Here is a 21,792-nt window from a genome sequence, read left to right on the forward strand (position 1 = left end):
GGGGGAGTGTGGCTGGGCTGGTTACTGGCCCCAGACCCAGGGGAAGAAGAGGGTAGAATAAAGCTAAGCCAGGCCTGCACCCCACTCGCTGTCAAGAAACAGAGATCCCGTTACTGAAGGGTTCCCTCCTGACCAAAACGCTCCCCAGACTGCAGCAAGGCCTTGCCGCCCGCCCCCAGGGGCTCTCAGGGCTAGGGAAGGAGCACCCTCCTGACCATCAGTGATGGGCCTGAGCTTCGCGTCCCTCAGTCCCTCCCTGGCTAACACCAAGTAGTCCCATCCCGCCGCTGGAATGTCACCTGTGGGGTGGAGCCGGCTGAACAGCTGGCTGCTGGGCGAGGAAATGCTTCTCAGGAGTCCCTGCCCTGAGCCTGCCCCACCCTAACCCAGATCTGGGACCCATTCAGAAACTCTGGGCTGAGAACGCCACAGGTCTAGGTTAGCTTCCTTGGCTCAGGCGTAGTTGAGGCAGGCTGCCATATAGCCTGGCCTTACCACCCTCGCCAAGAGCTCTTGACTCTTCCCCAGCGCCTCGACGGGACAGTGGGTGGGGCTTACCCCGCCCACTCGGTCCACTTCTGCTCCTGGCTGGGGAGGATCCTGCCAGGATCGAGGCTGAAGGAAGGTGCAGGGAGCCTGGGGGAAGGCCCCCCAAGGCAGTGACACCCTGGCCCTTCGATCTCTCCACCCTCCCCTAGCAGAGGGTGGTACCTTGGGGCTCTTTGCATCATCCTGCGGCTTCGCTGATTTCACCCGTCAGCTAGGGGGGTGGCAGAGGGAAGGGCAGAGTCAGCCACCATGGCGACACACCTCTCCCACCCCCAGCGGCGCCCTCCACTCTTGCGCCAGGCCATCAAGATAAGGCGCCGCAGGGCCAGAGACCTGCAGGATCCACCACCCCAAACCACCCGTGAGGTAGGAGTGACCACCCATGAGGTAGGAGTGATATATGAAGGGCCAAGAGCCAGCCTGGGGGGTGGCGCTGCGGTCTTCAGACCTGGATGTGGGAGGTTGCCTGCCCCCACCCACCTGCCCTCCATGGCCCTGGGCATAGCCTTGTGGTTGGACAGAGAGGTTCACCATGTGTTCTCTGAGCCCCGGTGGGCTTCCCTAGTCTCTTCCCTTTGGTGGGCCTGTCCCTCCCGCCCTGTTCTCTGAAGGTATCCGCCCCCTGAAGCAGTATCTCCAATGACAGTGGGCTGCCTAGGGACCCCTCTGAGCTACCCCAGACCTGCCTGGCATTCCCCCCTCTCGCCCTCCCCTGCTCTTAGGCCTCACTTCCGCAGCTGGGGTGAGGAGCGGGTGGCCTCCTGATAAGCACCACTGTTTCCTCTGGGGAAGGAAGGGGGGGGAGGTGCCAGAGAGCCCACTGCTGGGCCAGCTGAACGCCCATGGACCTCAGGCATGGCAGGCCAGGGGATGAGCAAAATAACCCAGGGGTGAGCCCTTCAGGGAGCCTTGTGTTGGAACAAGTGAGGGGACTGAGGTGCTGCGGTCCCTCAGTCTCAGGCCTGAGTTGTCCTGCCTGGCTAGATAAGCCTACAGGGACAGCTTGCTTTTCACCTTGCTTCTAGGTCCAGGTCCAGTCCCACCATTTTTCCTCAGAAGAGGTAAGAGGTGAAGTTTGGAGAGTGTGGGGGATGTGGGAAGCAGCCCTACATCCTCTCTGAGGGAGGCCCCTCAGGCCCCAGAGGCAGAGGCGGCTCTCACAACCATGTAGAGACATTCTGAGGTTCAGCCTTCACTGCATTTGTGCCTCTTTGTCCCTTTCTGGGCCTGAGATCTGGGCGTCAGGGAGGGCTGCTGGGTGATAATGGGGTTCCTGAGGTGACCCTGCTGTGTCTCAGCGGGACCTGCTGTATGAGGAAGCCCTCTATACCGTCCTGCACCGCCTGGGTCAGCCAGAGCCCAACCATGTGAAGGAGGCCTCAGAACTGCTACGCTATCTTCAGGAGGTAAATCCAGCCCCCGCCGTTACCCATCTTCCTACAGCCAAGGCTCAACCCTCCCTTCCCACCAGGCCACCCTACCTTGTGTCCCTAGCCTCCCATACCTCTGCCCTCTTCAGGCCTTCCAGGTGCAGCCCGAGGAGCACCAACAGATGCTGCAGCGTGTTGGGGGGCTCGAGGTAACCTGGGCCAGGGCATCCTGGGCAAGGAGGGGGCGTGAAAAGCCAGGCCTCTCAGCAACTCAGGCAGCGCCCGCTCCCATCCTTCCAGAAACCAATATTTTGTCTGAAGGCAACAGTGAAACAGGCCAAGGGCATTCTGGGCAAGGATGTCAGCGGTAAGTGTTTGGGGGTGCCCCGGGACCCCACCTCCTCATCAGTCTGGCCTTGAACTCCTTGCCAGAGAGCCCATCCACTGTAAATACCCCAGCTTCTAGACTCCTGTGTTTAGATGCCAAGTTTAGAGCTTTGTCCAGCGTTCCCAGGAGGAGGCTGGGCCCCAGGAGCTGATGGAATTCAAGGAAAACCTGGCTGACTTCCTGGAGTCTTGTCCCTCACTCCTTGCCAGGGTTCAGTGACCCCTACTGCCTGCTGGGCATCATCGAGCAGGGAGTTGGTGTGCCCGAGGGCAGCCCGGCATCACGCCGTCGACAGAAAGCCGTAGTGAAGCACACCATCCCCGAAGAGCAGACACACCGCACCCAAGTCAAAAGCCAGACGCTTAATCCTGTTTGGGAGGAGACCTTTATCTTGTACGTGGTCCCATTCCAGCCTCTATTCGCTTCCCATCCCTGTCTCCTCTGGGTGGAGGTTTTCCAGCCAATGAGATCAGTGATCTTCCTGGATCAAGAGAATAAATGAGTTCAGCCCTCAGTCTTTAAGTAGAGCTGGAGGGAGACGGGGCTAGATGGCACAGACCTGTGACGTGAATGCCAATCATGTACCTGCTGATGTAATGTCGCGCACCTGAAATGCTAGCACTCCAGAGAGTAAGACAGGAAGATGGAGAGTTCAAGGCTAACCTAGGCTACATGGCAAGAGCCTGCCAAATGACTGTAGAGTCAGCGCAGTTGGGTATCTCTGGCTGGTTGGTGGCCAGGGGACCTTCCAGCCTATTCTTGAAGAAGGTAGAGGAGTGGTTGGGGTGGGGTGGGGTGGGTGGGATGGCGCAATCTTTAATCCCAGCATTTAGAAGGTAGAGGCAGACAGCTCTAGTGAGTTTGAGGCCAGCCGTGTCTACATAGTGAGTCCCAGGCCAGCCAAGCCTGCATAAAAAGATCCTGTACCCAACAAAAAATGAAAAAGGGAGAGAACTAGGCAGGAAGGGGCTACAACTCCACACGGTGGGTGATATTGGGGCAGCAGGTTCTGGGCTTGTGGCCTGGCCCAACATGCATGTACATGGGGTGTCCTACCCTGCTAAGGTCCTTAAACATACATGTTCTTTTCTCCCTAAAGGGAATTTGAGGATATAACCAACGCAAGCTTTCACCTGGACATGTGGTGAGTGGCCCTGCCCTGTCGCAGGGGATGAGAACAAAAAGATGCAGCGGGTTGCAGGGACAATGTGTCAAAGTTTCTTTACTGATGAGGTCATGGGCCCCTTCCCTGCCTCTTGCTCTACCTTCTGGCCGACAGGGACTTGGATACTGTGGAATCTGTGAGACAAAAACTTGGGGAGCTCACGGACCTGCATGGGCTCCGAAGGTGGGTGCCGAAGACTCAGGGAGGAAGGCGTCCTCCGCCCTTTCAGAGACACCTGCCTCCTGGAAGACAGACTCCACCTTTGAGTGCCCAGGTGGCTGACCTTTCACCTGCCTAAAACAGGATCTTTAAAGAAGCTCGGAAGGATAAAGGCCAGGATGACTTTCTGGGGAACGTGGTTCTGAGGCTGCAGGTACAAGCCAGGGAGAAGGGCCAGGAGAGAGGCGAGGGCTGGGAGGGTGAAGGACTTCAGGTTTGATCCAGTCTGAGCCTGGGGGCCCGCCCCAACTGCCTTCCTGCTCTCCCTCAGCTCTGTGCAGGGTTCTGATGTTCGCCACTGTATGTCTTCCCTGCTAGGACCTGCACTGCCGAGAGGACCAGTGGTACCCACTAGAGCCCTGCACAGAGACCTACCCAGACCGCGGCCAGTGTCACCTCCAGTTCCAATTCATTCACAAGCGGGTAGGTCCGGGGCCTGGGCCAGCATCTGTGTCTTCCTCTGTCAGTAACCTTCCTGATATGGGGAGGGCTGGCTGTGTCTGCCATGGGGTTCTCTGCTCACCTCCATCGGTGACCTTCCTGATGTGGGGAGGTAACCTTCCTGATGTGGGGAGGGCTGGCTGTGTCTGCCATGGGGTTCTCTGCTCATAGCCCTGCTGAACCTATGGTCTACATAGTGAGGCAGGGTCTCACTGTATACAGAGAGCCACGGCGGCCAGCCGCTCCCAGCCCAGCTACACAGTACACTTCCACCTCCTGCAGCAGCTGGTGTCCCACGAAGTCACCCAGCACCAGGTATGGCTGTCTGCCAGAGCTGAATTCCCCCAGAGCCACCTGCCGGGTCCTGATGTGTCTCTACGATTTCCCTTAGGCTGGCAGCGCCTCCTGGGATGCATCGCTGAGTCCCCAGGGTGCCACCATCCTCTTTCTCCATGCCACTCAGAAGGACCTGTCAGACTTCCACCAGTCCATGGCGTGAGTACACAGCCCTGCTCAGAACCCCTAGAGGACCCTCTCTGCCCTGCCCACCAGCCAACAGGCTGGCAACTCAAAAAACAGCTTTCAGGAGCGTGTTCTCAGGTCCAAACTGTGTTTGTTTATAATGTTTTATTTTATGAGAGTTGTGTAAGGTGTTAGAGTCCCTGGAACTGAAGTTACAGACAGTTGTGAGCTGATGTATGGGAGCTGGGACTTGAACCTGGGTCCTCTGGAAGAGCAGTCAGTGTTCTTAACCTCTGAGCCATCTCTCCAGCCCCCTACTCCTACCCTAAACTGTGTTTTTAAGTTTGGAGTCAGTTAACAAACTTTCAAATCTGGAGATTTTGTGCACAACTCAGATTCTAGCTGTTCATGATGAAGCAAGAGTTTCTCTCTCTCTCTCTCTCTCCTCTCCTCCCTCCTCTCTCCTCCTCTCCTCTCTCTATCTCTCGATCCCTCTCTCTCTCTCTCTCTCTCCTCTCTCCTCTCTCCTCTCTCTCCTCTCTCTCTCTCTCACCTCTCTGTTGTTTTACTGTTTTGAGAAAGGATTTCTCTGTGTAGCCCTGACTGTCCTGGAACTCATCTGTAGACCAGGCTGGCCTTGAACTCAGCGGTTCTGCCCCTGCCTCTGCCTCCCGAGTGCTGGGATTTAAGGTGTGTGTCACCTCCTTTTTTGAACGTTGGCCCCATTCACTGCCTTCATCTGTGTCTCTGAGCCCTGGGCTTTTTGTGTTTGCCTGGCTGCTGCAGCCCCATTTCCCAGTGTCATAGGTTCCCAGCAGTAAGAGTGATACTCAGAAACTGACGTTTTAAACATGACTGTGATACAGTCTGTAATCGATCTCAGCATTCAAAAAGTGAGGCAGGAGGATTGCAGCAAATTTTGAGGCCACCCCTGGGCCTCACTGTATACAGTGAGACCCCTGTCTTAGAAACACAAAACCTCTGAAAATGACAATAAATCTCCAAGGGCCATCATGTCCCCCGAGCTAGGTCCGTCTTCTTGGAATGCCAAAAAGGAGCACTCATGCGTGACTGGCATGCCAGCCGTGTGGAGAACGGTCACACCGCGTGCTGGGCAGGAGGAGGTCAGAATGTCCCTGAGCCCTGGCTATGATCAGGACTTTAAGTGAAAAACAGGGGTTGGAGGTGGAGGGCGATCCTGTGGGGGCTATGTGAGCTTCTGGGTTCTTGGGCAGACAGGTGCTCCTGCAGAGGAAGATGGGGTGGGTGAGGCGAGAGGATGTCAGGATCTCTCTCAGGATCTAGGCTTGTAACACAAACAGTAACTGTCCCAGAAGGGACGGACCTCAGCCTGTCCCTGGTTGCTCCCTGCTTCCCCATACATCGTCCAGTTTATTCACCCCATCTAGTCTCTTGTCACACTTTTTTTTAATTGATTTTATTGAGCTCTACATTTTTTCTCTGCTCCCTTCCCTGCTCTCCTCTCCCCTTCAACCCTCTCCCAAGTCCCCACGCTTCCAGTTTACTCAAGAGATCTTGTCTTTTCTACTTTCTATTTCCCAATGCTAGATTAGATCCATGTATGTCTCTCTTAGGGTCCTCATTGAGTCTAGGTTCTCTGGGATTGTGAACTTATAGGCTGGTTTTCTTTGTTTTATGTTTAAAAACCACTTATGAGTGGTACATGTGATAATTGTCTTTCTGGGTCTGGGTTACCCTCACTCAGAATGATGTTTTCTAGCTCCATCCATTTGCCCTGCAAATTTTAAGCTGTTGTTCTTTTTTTTGCTCTGTGCTGTTACACTTCTGAGAGAGCTTCCAGCTGATGGGTGAATGCCGAATGCCATGGGTGCAAAACTTTTCAAAAGCAACAAGAAACCCTAAGGCTTTATCCAGGCATGAGGTTCTAACACCTGATAATATCAGACTTGGGAGGTGGAGGCAGGAGGGTGGGGAGTTCAGGGTCATTCTCAGCTATTCAGTATGTTATGACAAGATGCTGCTCTGCAAACATTAGGATCTGAGTTCAATCTCCAGCATCCCGGTAGGTGTGGATTGATTGTGGCTGAAATCCCAGCCCCCGGGAGGCAGAGACAGGGTTCTAGTGGATTTGGGAAAGCCCAGGAAGTGACTAAGGAAGACAACTTGACTTGACCACTGGCCTTCACATGCATGCACATGGTTACTTGCACACCTTCACACACACATGCATGTACACACAATCCTTTCCACTTTTTTTTTTAACATTTATTTATTTATTAGTATACCACTATTACTGTCTGTGTGTATTCCTGCAGGCTAGAAGAGGGCCACCAAACCCCATTACAGATGGTGTGAGCCACCATGTGGTTGCTGGAATTGAACTCAGGACCTGTGGAAGAGCAGGCAAAGCTCTTAACCCTCTGAGCCATCTCCAGCCCCCTTTCCACTTTTTTTTTGTTTACTGTTTTGGTTTTTTTGAGACAGGGTTCTCTCTGTGTAGCTCTGCGCTGTCCTGGAACTCACTCTGTAGACCAGGCTGGCTTTGAACTCACAGAAATCTGCCTGCCTCTGCCCTCCCAGTTGCTAGATTAATGGCCTGTACCACCACTGCCCAGCTTCATTTTTTTAAAAAAATTATTTTTATTTATATGTATGTGTGTTGTGTTGTCTGTGTGATACATACCACCTGTGTGCAGATGCCTCACTGTCCAGGAGAGGGCACTGGAGCCTGAGTTGCAGGTAGTTGTGAACCTCCTGATGTGGATGCTGAGAACAAACTCAGGTCCTCCGCCAGTGCTCTAGTTCCTGTGCCAGCTATCTTAGCCCCAACAGGTCAAGTATCCTTACCCACTGAGCCCTCTTACTGGACCAGGAACAGTGAATGACTTTTGTTGTTGTTTGTTTGAGATAAGGTCTCTCTATGTAGCCCTGGCTGGCCTAGAAAAATGCTGTTTAGACCAGGCTGACTTCTAACTCAATGAGATCCACCTGCCTCCAAGATGGAGAATTAGGAGTGTGCTTCACCCTGCCCAGCTCCGAAGTTTTTTTGTTTATTGTTTTTTTCTTTTTTTTCAAGACGGGATTTCTCTGTGAAGCCTGGTTGTCTTGGAACTCGCTCTGTCAACCAGGCTGGCCTTGAACTCAAGAGGTCTACCGCTTCTGCCTCCTGAGTGCTGGATTAAGGCGTGTGCCACCATTGCCTGGCGGAGCTCTGAGGTTTATCCAGGACAAGCACAATTTAAGAGTCAGAGGAAGCTGGGTATGGTGTTCAACCTTTAACCCCAGCACTTGGAAAATAGGCAGTCAGATTTCTGAGTTAGAGGCCAGCCTGGTCTACAAAGTAAGTCCTAGGACAGCCAGGGATATGTAAGTGACCCTCTTTTAGTCGGGCGGAGGTGACGCATGCTTTTAATCCCAGCACTTGGGAGTCAGAGGCAGGTGGATCTCTGTGAGTTCGAGGCCAGCCTGGTCTACAGAGCGAGTTCCAGAACAGCTAGGGCTACACAGAGAAACCCTGTCTCGACAAACAAAACAGACAACAACAACAAAATACAAAGAAGTCAGGTGACTTGGACAGCATCTATAGAAACAGAGGTCCTGCGAGTCACATGATCAGCCACTGGCTCAGCCTCTACTGGTGGATAAAGCGGGGAGATGTTGCCTTCCTGGGCCCTGCTGAGGGCTTCCTGTCCCTGCAGGCAGTGGTTGGCCTACAGCCGCCTCTACCAGAGCCTCGAGTTCCCCAGCAGCTGCCTCCTGCACCCCATCACCAGCATTGAGTACCAGTGGATCCAGGGCCGGCTCAAGGCAGAACAGGTGAGTGGTGTAAGGGAGATGGGCAGGGCACTGGAGGGCCAAGTCCAGTAATATCTTCCTGGCTTCGCAGCGGGAGGAACTGGCCACCTCCTTCACCTCCCTGCTGGCCTATGGCCTCTCCCTCATCCGGAAGTTCCGCTCCGTCTTTCCCCTGTCTGTCTCTGACTCCCCATCCAGGCTGCAGTCCCTCCTCAGGTCAGTGGCTACCCTTTTGCTGCTGTAAGGGGGTCAGGGGATGACGTGTGCAGGGATGAGGGTGGCGCCTGCAGGGAGGGGCTCAAGAAAGCCTGCTATGTGGGAGTCAGATGGTAGGCCTCTGAGCAGAGCGTTCTGCCCTCCAGAGTCCTGGTGCAAATGTTGCAAGACAAAGGCCTTTGGAGAACTGTGCCCAGACAGTGCTCCACTGTCCAGCAGGTTTCCGAGGGCTCTGCGGGTAGGTGCCTTCCCTGGGGTGGGGGCTCGGGGCAGGGACCTTTGCTCACTAACCCTCCCTTCTCCCCTGCCCCCATCTTCCAACAGATGGGCACCACTGAATGGTTTCACCTGATGCAGCAACATCATCCAGCCCATGGTGCAGGTAGATTCTGGGACGGGTTGAGGGTGGGTATGTGGTATCTGCCCTTGTAACCCCTGTTCAACCTCCTGTATCCTTCTCAGGGCATCTTGGAGGCTGGCAAGGCCTTGTTAAGCCTGGTACGGGATTGTGATGGCTGATCTGTACAGTGCCGACCACACATGGAACAAGATTTTTTCACAAGTGAGTGCACTACGGTCTGGAGCTGGGTCTGGAGCCGATGGGCCTGTGGGACCCTGGTGGGTACCACTGTCACACGTCCTGCCTTTCTTCCAGTGTCCTCAAGATAGACCTCTTCTCCGTGGCCTTCCAGGAGCTGCAGTGGCTGGTGAGACCCTCTGCCGTCTCTGAGTAGCACCTGTCAGTCTAGCTCCACAAACCCTCCCCGACAAGCTTTTTCCTCATAGGTGGCCAAGAGGGTACAGGACCACACAGCGGCAGTGGGAAGCCTTGTTTCTCCAGACATGGGAGAGAGTCTGTTTCAGCTCTATGTCAGTCTGAAGGAGCTCTACCAGCTGAGCCCAGTCCCCTCAGACAGGTGGGCAACATGTGGCTTGAAGGTGGGCTTCGGGCATGCAGGAAGGACAAGGGTTGACAAGGCTAAGCCTCTGCTCTCCCCAGCAATGGAGTCCTGGCCCTGGATGGTTTCCACCGCTGGTTCCAGCCAGCCATCCCCTCGTGGCTGCAGAAGACTTACAGTGTTGCCCTGGAGCGTGTGCAGCGTGCCGTGCTGATGGACTCGGTGCAGGAGGGGCCCTAGGTTTGGGAGTGAGGTTGGGTTCTTTGCGGACACCTCCAGGCAGTTAGAAGTCTCATCTAATCATCTCTGAGCACCTTCATCCGGGCACTGTTTCAGGCCAGCTTTGTGCAAAATATGGCCTTCTGATATCCCGAGGTTCAGTCGGGCTCCTCTGTGCCTAGGGGTCCTGTGGGCTGAAGGCGCGGCGGGCACAGCCCTTGCTGTCATCCTTCCAGTAGCATCCACTCGGCTGAGCTGGTCATTAGGGAGAGTAGGCTTGTGTCTGCCTGCCCTGAGGCTGTTCCCTGAGTGTCTCCCCCTCCCCCCAGCTGGTGCCCCTGGGCGAGCTGACCAAGCACAGCACGTCTGCGTGGATCTGTCCACCTGCTTTGCCCAGATTAGCCATACCGCCGGCAACTGGACTGGCCCGACCCCGAGGAGGCCTTCATGATCACGTCAAATTTGTGGAGGTATAGCTCCTCCCCAGCATCCTTGCCTCCCCTAGGACAGCCTCAATTCTGCCACACCCAGTGCCTCACAGGCTCTCGGCCCCCCACAAAGCTTGCATCCTAAACGTTGCATTTCCAAGACTCCTCTATTGACCCATTTTGAGGGCCCCCACCCATCCATCCTTCCATCTCCTGTGGTCCATTTACCCTAGGACACCTGCCGGCTGGGCCTTGGTTTACTGCAGCCTTATAAAGGCCCGGGCCCGTGAGCTGTCTGTAGGTCAGAAGGACCAGTAGTCAGGCCAGCCAACATGGTAAGGACCCAGAAGCTGGGGCTGAGGGGCTGGGGGTTGGGGGGCTGGCCAGGGGAGGGGTGTGGATCTGCTTAGAGGCTCTGCATCCCTGTGCCCATGACCACCCCAAGCTGTGTGTGGTGGTGAACAACATGGAGCAACTGCGGCTGATCATCGACAAGCTGCCCACTCAGCTGGCATGGGAGGCACTGTGAGCAGCGGGTCGGAGCCGTGCGGAGCAGGGGCAACTGCAGAACACACTACACCGCCCAGCTGCAGGGCGCGTTGGCCGGGCTGGGCATGAGATCCGTACTGGCGTCCGAACCCCTGGCTGAGCAGGTACTGTCCATTCCCCGGGACCCTGCCTACCCTGGTCCTCAGCAGGACCCGAGCTGCTGATGTTTATCCCCTGACCCCAAACCTCAAGCCCACTCTCTGGATTGCCCCTGGCTCACTCGGTCTCTTTGTCTCCCTGCTTTGTGTTCCCAGTTGGAGGTGGGCATTGCCACCCACATCCAGAAACTCATTGGTGTCAAGGAGTCTGTTCTGCCTGAGGATGTGAGTAATGGCCCTGTTTGTTGCCCTTCTTCTCTGGGCCACCTCTTCATCTGGGGTTGTGAAAAGAGCCTGGGTAGATGGGAGTTGAAGGTCCAGAGGATGTCAGATCAGTCCCCCAACCTTGACCCAGGTGTGATGTCTCCATGGGCCTCAGTGTCCTCCTTGGATGCTCAGTGAGCAGGCTGGGTCATGCTGCAAGTTCTCCTAGAACTGATGGGTGCTGTAGGTTCAGCTCAGGAGGGCTCTGCTCAGTTTTGTAGCCCTGGGAACACATGGGTCTGGGATCACATCCTTCCCAAGGCTATATCATCTCTGCTACTCCGTTTATGCCAGCCAGCTGAACCCAAGCCCCTTGTGTGTAAAGGGGGAGAGTGTATCACTGTGCCTCTGACTGTTTGGGGAAGAGTTATTCATTAACTCATCAAATGTTGAGCAAACACACATTATGGTTCCAGATACTTAAACATTGGTCTTAAATCAATGTAACCAAAACCCCTGCCTTCCTAGGGCTTCCTTCTCTGAGGGCACAATGAATAGCTAGATGCAGAAATAGCGCTCACTACAGCCAGGTATAACTGTAACCATTGACACACGTCCAGTTGTGTGCACAGTTGCACACACACTTACAGAGTGTGATAGATAACAAGTATAAAACACAAGTGGCGTGGGCTGGGAGATGTCAAAGGGTTGGACTCTTCGACAGTGCTCAGGGAAGGCTTTATTCTGAGTGTGACAGCTGAGCCAAGGCCCACAGGAAGCGAGAAAGGGTTCCGTGAGATGCCTAGGGGAAGGATGTTCCAGGAAGAGCAGGGTCCTGGGGCGGCACGTGCAGAGTGGGTCCACAGGATGCCGAGGATGGTGTGGCCCGAGCAGCCAGAGCATTGTAACACCCAACACACAAAAGCCTAGCTTTGTTCCCCGCCCAGGGGATGGCACGGTCAGGACAGTGTGAGTGAAGTCGGGACTAAAACAGGCTGAGTCCTTCTGGTCTGTCTTAGGCCATTCTGCCCCTGATGAAGTTCCTGGAGGTGAAGCTATTCTACATGAACACCAACCTGGTCCAGGAGAACTTCAGCAGGTATGGGCAGCCCCCCGACCCACACGGCCCCCTCTGCTCCCATGAGTCTTGGGTTGGTGGCTTGCTGGGAATCCTTTCGGTGACTTCCTGTGGAGAATCCAACCAGCTTCAGGGACAGGGAGCTCTCTGCTTCTCTCTCCGGCCCCTTTCGTTCTGCTGAGCTCTGAAAATGGCAAGCTTTTCCCTGTATTCTTCCAAGCCCAGACCCATCTTCAGGGCCCCTGACTGCTTCATGGTCCAGGCATCTGGCATGTCCCCTGTCAGGGCTCGGGGAGACTTCTGGTTGGGATGTTCAAAGTGTAGGCTCTGGATACCTGAGTTCTTTGTTCCTCTTTAGTGGCTTCAAGATGTCCAAGTTGTCATTGCCCATGATCCCAGTCCCAGGCTCTCCTGAGGAATGAGCAAGCCACATGCAGAGCTCTGGTCCAGAGCCTCCCCTGCCTCCAGGTGGAACCTGGGCCCTGATTGGCAGCTGGGCTCTTCCTCCTACAGTTCTTTTTCTTCCTACTGAGCAGCAAGCAGGGCCCCTGTAGGCTCGGATTTCTTTATGCTATTGCTGAATGTTTTCTTGATTGTTTTGTTCTGTTCTGTTTTTCCTCATATAAATGAGAATTAACTCTCCACTAGACAAGAGCTTTGCTCAGAAACATCTAGAACAGTACCTGGTGCTGCTAAGTGAGTATTAAAATGAGTTCACTTACTACTTCAAAGGAAGGCCTCCTTCCCCACACGCTGGCGAGTGCTGTACTCCTGAGCTACACCCCCCATCACAGGTGTCCTCCATCATCAAAGACACTGACCTGCTCAGGGGCTGGAGTGATGATGGCTCAGCAGTTAAGAACCTTGACCACTCTTCCAAAGGATCTGGGTTCAATTCCCAGCACCCACATGGTAGTTCACAGTTATCTGTAACTCCAGTTCCGGTGGATCTGGCACCCTCATACTGACATGCATGCAAGCAAAACACCAGTGTACAGAAGAAATAAATCAATCTTTAAGAAATAAAAGGATACTTACCTGCTCAGCTCTACAGTGCTGCGTTAGATCTCAGTTCCTGGTCTTGTCTTCATCGTATTCTCCCTACCCATGCTGTGTGCTGCAATCCTATCTCACCCTGGGGTCCAGCTTTTCCTCTCCACTCTCTACTACTCAAGAGTGTTCTCCACTGAGGCTAAGAGATGCATTGACGGAATTAACAACTCCTTTGGCCGGGCGGTGGTGGCGCACGCCTTTAATCCCAGCACTCGGGAGGCAGAGGCAGGCAATCTCTGAGTTTGAGGCCAGCCTGGTCTAGAAGAGCTAGTTCCAGGACAGGCTCTAGAAATTACAGGGAAACCCTGTCTCGAAAAACAAAACAAAACAAACAAAAACAAAAACCTCCTTTGACCTACCCCCTTCTCACTCTGGGAGCAACTCTTCCTCAGTACCCCCTCTGCCAGCTTTGCCCGAGCCTCACTTGTGGAACTGGTGGACAGGGAGGTAGGGCACGGGAGGTAGGGTGAGCCTGGGTTCCCGAGGCCCCGCCCCTCTCTGAAGAGCACCTTTGCTTCTTCCACTGCTGCCCTGGCCTGTGTCCGGCACCTGGCAGCCTTCTGACTCTGCTGTGGACCCACACACTCACGGTGCTGGCGGAGGTGGCATCTTCACAGCGTAGCTCGCCGTTGGCCTCTAGCAGGCTGAAGGCAGCCCTTCAGGTAACTGTACCTACCGGCTGCTGGGAGGACATTAACCCTGGGGGTACCTGGAGTCACCTGTTTTCTCTTCCCCAGAACCTGGAGGTCTGCTTCCACGCTGAGGGTTGTGGTCTGCCACCAGAGGCCCTGCACACAGCCACCTTCCAGGTAGGAGTCTTAGCAGTGTGGGGAATGACCTGGGGCCTAGTTAGGGTCTTTTGATGAGCCCCTAATTAGGAGGTCAAGGCAGGGAGCCTGTCTTTCTGTATTCACCTGTATCCAGGACCAGCTACGTCATTCATTAAACATAGTGCAATACAAAACATTGGGCCTCTTATTCAAAATTATTACAAATTTTTTGATGCTGGAAAGAAATAATGTAAATGTAGTGTCCTTCAAGGCTCAGGGTCCCCACATGCCCGCACTAGGGAGAGTGTGCTTTCAGAGCAGGCCGTCAGGTACCTCTGCCTCAGGGTCTTCCGGTACACTCCTCTCTGTGGTCCTAGGGCCCAGCACTTCCTATGGCCTCTTACCCTCTGCGAGGGGGGCCTGGAAGCAGCGTAAGTGTGGGTAGGCATGAAGACGTTTGGGTAGATGCTCTGATGTGCCGTTCCAGGCTCTGCAGAGGGACCTGGAACTGCAGGCGGCCTCCAGCCAGCAGCTCATCCAGAAGTATTTCTGCAGCCGAATCCAGCAGCAGGTGAGGTACTCCTCCTGCCCTGCACCCTCCGAGGGTCACAGCGGGCCTCGCCCCACTGCACTCCCTTCCAGCTGATCCCTATGCATGATCCCATGCCAGGCTGAAACCACTTCTGAGCCGCTGGGTGCCGTCACCATCAAGGCCTCCTACCGTGCCTCTGAGCAGAAGCTTCACGTGGAGCTGCTCAGCGCCTCCAGCCTGCTGCCTCTGGACTCCAATGGTGAGTGCTGGCTGCCCTGGGCCTCTGTCACCAGGATCCTGGAGGCTCAGCAGGAGCTCTGAGCACATCTCTGGTTATCAGGAGGGGGCTAGGAGATAACAGCGGGGCGGGGGGGGGGGCAGTGTGGGGTGCTGTGGTGGCTGGAACTCAGTCAATAACCCCCAATCCGGGCCACTTGCCAGGTGCCAGTGACCCCTTTGTCCAGCTGACGCTGGAACCCCGACATGAGTTCCCTGAGCTGGCTCCCAGGGAGACCCAGAAGCATAAGAAGGAACTTCACCCACTCTTTGATGAGACCTTTGAATTGTGAGTGGGTCCCTACTCTTCTCTGCCTCTCCCACCCTTTTCCCTCCCTCGATACCCCCTGCCTCCTATAAGGAGTGCTTGAGATGACCACACTGGGCCTGAGGGGAAGAGTTCTTGGGACGGGTGTATGCGTCCCTGGGAGGAGGGGAATGGATTCCCGTCGAATACAGAGGCATTCGGGTACCTGCTCTTTGTTGAAGATGGGTGGGTGTTACACCATGTGAGAGATGACCAGGCTGAGATCCAACTGCTGTTCTCAGCAAAGGGGGCTCTGTATGTTGGAGGGAGGGACCGTTGACGGCAGATCTGGGTGAGGCAGGGAACCAACTGAGCACCTAACTCCCCACCAGCCTGGTGCCTGCTGAGCCGTGCCAAAAAGACTGGGCATGCCTCCTGCTCACCGTGCTGGACCATGACAGGCTGGGAGCCGATGACCTGGAGGGGGAGGCCTTCCTGCCACTCTGCAGGGTGCCTGGACTGACCGGCTGTGAGGAGCCTGGTGAAGCACCTCAGACTCGCCTGCCTCTCACATACCCTGCGCCTAACGGTAGGCCTGAGTCCCAGGGCAGGGCTCTCTGGCAGATGGAAGCCAGCAGAACAGGCACAGTGGCTCAGCTTGCTGAGTATTTCGCAAATCTCTGCTCTGATGGAGAGACCAGTGAAATTCAAGCTCTGAAAGTAATTATGTGACTTCTCTCAGTGGGGAAACCAATTAGCTCCTGTGACCAGTGGCCTGATCTCTGTGCAGGGCCACATGCCAAATTTGATAACAGAAAGGTCCCTATGCTTATGTGTCATGAGACACACTAACACATCTCAGGGCTGGGTGTGGTGGCACACCCCTCTAAACCTAGCGCTCCAGGCAGGTGGATCACTGTCAGCTTGATGCCAACTAGAGCTACGTAGTAAGGACTGTTTATTTTGTTTTTTTGAGACAGGGTTTCTCTGTGTAGCCCTGGCTGTCCTGGAATTGCTTTGTAGACCAGGCTGTCCTTGAACTGCCTCTGCCTCCCAAGTGCTGGGGTTAAAGGTGTGTGCCACCACGCCCAGCTGGACTGTCTTAAACAAAAGTCCTAGGTATTGACTTCCAACTCTCACACGTTGGTGAGCAGGCTCACGCTCTTACAAGGGAGTAAGCCGACACGTGGAGTTAGCTGTCTGGCCTCGGGTTCTCTTGGAAAGAGGTAGTAGTTTCCACCCCAGGACCCATCATGTTTCCAGTTTCGTTTGTCAAGACATACCTGTGGAATTTAGCTTGTTTGTGCCCACCAATTTCCTTCAAGGCTGGCATAGGGGTGGACCAGCACTATTTTCTAACCAGAAGTTTGACCCTCAAATCTTTCTCTCCAAAGGGGATCCAATTTTGCAGTTGTTGGAGAGCCGGAAGGGAGATCGCGAGGCCCAGGCCTTCGTAAAGCTGAGGAGGCAGCGAGCTAAGCAGGCCTCCCAGCATGCCCCACCCCCGGGACGGTAGCCGTGGAAGTGAAGCCTGGAAAAGGAAGCCGCCCTTCATTCTGGGGTAACACAGGGAGAGCCAGTAGGCAGAGGGCCCTTGGTGTTCTTGGCAGAACAGCCCTTGGTGCTGGAGTACCATGACCAGTATTTATCTTGTTTTTAAGAACGGGTTTCTCTGTGTAACAGTCCTGGCTGTCCTGGAACTTGCTCTGTAGACCAGGCTGGCCTCAAAACTCAGAGGTCCGCCTGCCTCTGTCTCCTGAGTGCTGGGATTAATTAAAGGTGTGCTCCACAACCGTCTAGATAGTTATCATTTCTTGCCCTGGTCTCTGTGTTCTCTGCCATATTCCAGCACAGAGGAGTATTTCCTGTCTCTGCTTCTCCCTCCAGAAAAGCTGCTTTGAGAAAGGTATCATTGGGGGCCATCTGCCTTCAGGGACTGCCAGTTCCGGCTACTGGGGCAGGGCCCAGGCAGTTGGGACCAGGGCTGTGGGCAGACGTTAGAGGGCGAGAGGATCCTGTCAAAGCCACCCTGGTGCAGGAGGTGAGAGCTGGCAGGAAGCAGAGTTGGCACAGATGGGGCGGCAGCAGAAAGGACAGTTTGGCTGTCTACAGAATAGGCTTCCTCCCTCAGACAGCACCTGCCACCTAGAAATGTTCCTAGTGAAAATAAAAATAAAACATTACCCACTGCCCTCCGAGAGTCTATAGTTGGCTCGCAGTGGGCCCAGAAGGTTTGTCAGGCCCTGCATGCCTGCCTCCTCCTCAGAATACAGTGCACGCCCCACCTAGCTCCTGGAGCCCCTATGGCCACGAAGCAGAGGTGAGCCCTGGAGCAGTCGGCAGTGTGTACCAGGAGCTGGGTCTCCTACCGTGGGTTCCAGGATCGATCTCAGACGGTCAGACTTGGGTACTGTGTGCCTTTACCGCTGAGCCACCTTGCAGGCCTTGCCTCGGCCATGACTCAGTTACTGTGATTGCTGTCCAGGACAGGGATCTGGTGTTGGGGAGACCATGAGGTTGAGTAGCTGCTCTGGACAGCAGGGTGTGTGTGGAGGGTCTCCTGAACGTTGGCAGTCAGAGCTTCAGGCCTGGGGGTTGTCAAACTTGACCCTGATAAACTCAGTCTGCACACAAATAGGAGGTGGCAAGCCTAGCTGAGGTCAGGCAGAACACCTGGCTTGGGTGTGGGGAACAGAGTAAAAGGGTTTATCTAATGCAGGATACTTTCTCGGTGCGAGGGAGGGGGAGGCAGGGGACTCCCTCGGTGACACACTCCTGCTTCCTGTCCCTGTCACTTTTCGGACACCATCAATAGTGCATCATAGAACCCTGGACAGGAGGCATACAGTCTGGGAGGTCAGGCTAAAGCTGACAGTCCACTAGGATGGGCTCAGGGACACTGAGCTGCTTCTGGACTTGGACAGACTCTAGGTCCCTTCAGCTGTCCCCATGGAAGTCTGGATGGCATCATCTGCTGACCCATGTCCCACATAAACACGGCACTGCAAGTTCATGGTTTATTTCCAATAAGTTTGTTGATTTTTGCATTTTTGTAAAAAAGGAGAAAGTTTTCACTTAATTCTTTGAAAGCCCTTTCGTGCTGAGCCCAAGGGAGGGGCCTGGGCTGGGGCAGATGTTCTGTAGCCCTCTATAGCCCACTGGACACCCAGTACTGGGAGCAGGGTTGCCTCCCTCTGCCCACTCTGCTTTTCCATTCCACTGCATCTCTGTACAGAACAATTTTTAAAATTGAAGCTAAACACAATATACATTGGACAGGCACGCACACACATGCACACAGGCGTCTGCCCACAACGGCAGTACGTCAGCCGCACTCAAAGAGCACCAAGGAATGCATACAACGCCTCCCAGGAGGTCCTCGGACTGCAATCCTCCCAACAATCGCCCTGCTAGCTGCCAGAGGGAGGGAGCCACCGGCCCTACAGCCATGTGTCAGAGGGAGGGAGGCAGGGACAGGTGAGGGCAGTGCCAATCTGTCAGGTGACTGTGGGGCCAAAGAGGCTGTCCTGGAGATCCCAGAAGAAATGATCAAGGAGAAGACTAGGCTTGAAGATCCTGAGGGATAGACAGAGCTAGGCCTTGACCCTTGAGGAGCTTCAAGGGCCCAGGTATGGGAGTGGGACGAGCCTGCAGCTTTGGCCTGCCAGCTCCGTGGCTGTCCCCGGGGTTAAAGACATATTTGGTAAAACCAGGAGCTAGGCTGGCTTAAAAGTCTCAGGCCTCCCCTGAGCCCTCACAGCTGGGAGCTGGAGACTTGAGTCCACACTGTGACACAGACCCTGGCCTGGAATGCAGGGTGAATGGAGCCTGCCCTCCCAGCTTCCCATCCTTCCCTGCTCTGGCCCCAGGAAGAAGTTAAAAATAGTTAGTTCTTACATAAAAAAAAAGAGACAAAAACATATTCACTGCCAGAAGGCCAGTGGGAAAAGAGGGGACTTTGTCTCTGAGCAGGAAGGATGGGGAATGGACAGGAGGGGACTGCAAAATAGTCTTTCTTTAAAAAGTGCTTGGTAAGTCTGTTTTAAAGTGTGTCTCTATCTATGTCCAGATACACACACAGACACTGTGCACACGCTGGCACCACACACCCGCACACAGAAATGTATACATGTACATAATCATATACATATACATACATACGTACATACATACATACATACATATATATACTTTAAAAAGTCCTAGGTGAAAAGGTCTGGGCCCAGCTGGGCCAGGTCTGCAGGGTCACGACTGGAGGGCATGGGACCGGCTAGGCTGGCAGACAGGGCACTCGCTGCCCTCAGCACAGAGCTCACACAGCACAGCATGTTGGCACGGCAGCACTGCACGGGTCTGCTCCTGACACTTAAGGCATTTCACCGACTGCATGTGGAACACGGCCTGCAGGGAAGGCGAGAATGGAGAGGTCTCTGTCACCTGCTTGGCCCCGAGTTGAGTAAGCAGTTCTCTTGACTCTCTTCACATCCTCAGGAGGAGGATCCTACAGGCAGGTGAGAGCAGCTCAGCTCCCAGCTCCACCTGCTGTCCTGGCTCTAACAGCCAGGTGCAAGGGCAGCTGGATGGCAGCTCCCATCAGTCAGGGCTTTTGTTGGCACAGAGGTTAATGTCTCTTGTCATCTGTGATCTTACCCTAGGTACCCAAGAAAGACCAGTGAGACGCAGGGGCATGCCAAGGGCCTGACTACTGCTCTCCATGAGGGCCCTCTCCTCTTCCAGCAGACTCCCATCATTATCAGCCTAGCACCGGGCTTTCGGGAAGGTCCCACCCCTTACCCCTGACCCTTAGGGCTGCTGACCTTGTCCACTTGTTCCAGGTGGACCCGCAGCTGCTTCTGGAGGGAGTACAGGGTGGAGAGCGAGAGCGCCTCCAGGTCGGGGGCAGCCGGCAGGGCCTGGGCTTCTGGCCCAGTGTGTAGCCGCTCCAGCTCCTCCTGCAGCTTCTTCACCCGCAGCTCCAGTGCATCTCGCTGCTCGCGGGCCAGCTCACACTCTGCTCCGGCTGCGCTGGCTCGCTCACCGGCCTCCTCTGCTTCCTTCTTCCAGGCATCACAGGCCTGCGGGCCCAATATGCAGTGTCTGGTCACGAGGGCCCCTCCTTGGTCCCCTGCCCTCCCCCTCCCAGAGAGCATCTCCAGGAGCCAGTGTGGGCCACTCTGGCTATGGGGCCTGCTAGGAAGCTGGGCCTGCTGTCTGGGGAGGGGGCAGAGAGAAGGCTGCTGCTGCCTGCAGAGAAGAAAGGTTTCAGGACCTCAGCAGACCTTCCCTTTGGATGCAGGGAAGGGGACGGGCTCAGCATGACAGGGACACAAGACAGGGCTCACATCCTAGCCTGCACCCCACAGGCAGCTGGTAGCAGCTGGACAGATGGCCTAGCTCAGAATCTAGAAGCAGAGACAGGCAGGAGGTCCTGGGGCCACTCTAAAAACAATTCCCATATGGAGTCCCAGGCCTGTGGTGCCAGCCACTGTAACATTCCGACTGGCAAGACCAGTGTGGGGGAGGGCAAACACATTTTTGTTCTGTTCTATAGGTCCCTGCTTCCCCCACCCGAATGCCTGCTGTGTAGGATGGGCTTGGGCTTGATGCCACCAGGCACTGGGTACTGCAGGTGGGCGTGGGGCCCAGTACCTGCTTGGCCTGCTTCCAGGACTCCTCCCACTGCTTGATGGTGCCGTTAGCTTCATCTAGCTCTTGCCGAAGCCGGGCCAGCTCAGCAGCCCCTGGCCCTGATAGGAAGGCAGGGGAAGTGCCTGGGGAGAAGCTTCCAGAGGCAAAATGCTCCCAGATGCTGCTGTTCATCCCGTTCAGACCTGCCCCAGGGAGGGGAGGAACATCAGCTGTGGAGGGCTTAGGCCCAGGCCCTGGCCAGCCCCTCCTGGGCTGCCAGGGGCTGGCTGAACACTGGGTGAGCATGTAAGAAGAGCACATGAAGGGATCGCTGGCTAGGTCAGTGTTGTCTGCCACTACACGTGAATCTCAGCATCCTCCTCTCTAAAGTGGCCTCAGGGAGCTTAGGACTGTGTGGAGAGCACTCTGTGAAGGCTAATTAATTGTGGAGCTATTGCATAGCTCCTTTTACCCCCACTGGAAGGTGGAGAAGGGTCCTGACTGACAAGACCAGATAGGCCAGAAGCCACCAGCCAGCACCGTGATGAGCAGGCTGGAGCAGGAGGGGCCAGGGAAGCTTGGGACTTCTTGTTTTGCAGGCAGGACAAAGAATGTGCTAACAAGAAAAGAATCACCAAGGGGACAGGAGAGCCAGGAGAGCCTGAGCGTCTGACTCCAGAAGCCTGCTGTCTAGAGTCTGCCTGCCCCCCACCCCTCAGCTGCCTGCTGATACTATACACTGTTCTGGCTTCCTTTTCTACCCTACACATGATTCCAGTGACTTCTGTTCTGATGATTCAGATTTCAAAAATTTTCCCCCTCTGAGCAATACCAGCACATGGGGGAAAGAAAGAAGACAGTGGACCAGGTGTGATGGTGCATACTTCATGGCTGATTTCTGAGTCTGAGGCTAGCCAGGGTTATATAATAAGATCTTGTTTTTAAAAGAGAGTGCCAGGTGTTGCTGGCACACGCCTTTAATTCCAGCACTCGGGAGGCAGAGCAGGTGGATCTCTGAGTTCCAGGACAGCCGGGGCTACAGAGCTACATAGAGAAACCCTGTCTCAAAAAGCCGAGAGGAGGGAGGGAGAGAGGGAGGGAGGAGGGGAAGAGAGAGGGAGAGAGGGAGGGAGGGAGAGAGGGAGAGAGGGAGGGAGGGAGAGAGGGAGAGAGGGAGGGAGGGAGGGAGGGAGAGAGGAAGAGAGAGAGAGAGAGAGAGAGAGA

The 21,792-nt window shown here is 55.0% G+C and overlaps 2 protein-coding genes across 3 annotated transcripts in view; one reads left to right on the plus strand and one right to left on the minus strand.

Annotated features, from left to right (window-relative positions):
- Positions 1–661: 661 nt before the first annotated feature.
- On the plus strand, positions 662–16,649 carry Unc13d (unc-13 homolog D). Its single transcript, XM_038328873.1, is given in 38 exon segments — positions 662–915; positions 1,575–1,610; positions 1,848–1,955; positions 2,069–2,128; positions 2,220–2,286; positions 2,517–2,700; positions 3,407–3,451; positions 3,587–3,655; positions 3,776–3,845; positions 4,010–4,114; positions 4,355–4,447; positions 4,524–4,627; positions 8,275–8,392; positions 8,463–8,587; positions 8,734–8,749; positions 8,751–8,825; positions 8,912–8,953; positions 8,955–8,969; positions 9,050–9,094; positions 9,096–9,163; positions 9,243–9,294; positions 9,374–9,504; positions 9,588–9,708; positions 10,035–10,071; positions 10,074–10,112; positions 10,115–10,175; positions 10,367–10,448; positions 10,451–10,468; positions 10,579–10,771; positions 10,923–11,005; positions 12,004–12,083; positions 13,672–13,777; positions 13,853–13,924; positions 14,373–14,456; positions 14,556–14,676; positions 14,859–14,982; positions 15,333–15,529; positions 16,335–16,649. Coding segments are annotated over 38 exon segments (3,285 nt in total). The 5' UTR covers positions 662–798; the 3' UTR covers positions 16,457–16,649.
- A 1,294-nt stretch (positions 16,650–17,943) lies between these two features.
- Unk (unk zinc finger) overlaps positions 17,944–21,792 on the minus strand; it is a 30,625-nt gene continuing 26,776 nt past the window's right edge. For both annotated transcript variants that reach the window (XM_038326011.1, XM_038326010.1), the window contains exons 14-16: positions 20,590–20,771; positions 19,758–20,015; positions 17,944–19,341 (exon numbers count right to left, since the gene is read on the minus strand). In XM_038326011.1, the coding sequence (XP_038181939.1) occupies positions 19,186–19,341; positions 19,758–20,015; positions 20,590–20,771 (596 nt within the window). In that variant the 3' untranslated portion in view covers positions 17,944–19,185. The remainder of the gene's footprint in view (positions 19,342–19,757; positions 20,016–20,589; positions 20,772–21,792) is intronic.

The sequence above is a fragment of the Arvicola amphibius genome, chromosome 4, assembly GCF_903992535.2.
Source record: "Arvicola amphibius chromosome 4, mArvAmp1.2, whole genome shotgun sequence".
Lineage (NCBI taxonomy): Eukaryota > Metazoa > Chordata > Mammalia > Rodentia > Cricetidae > Arvicola > Arvicola amphibius.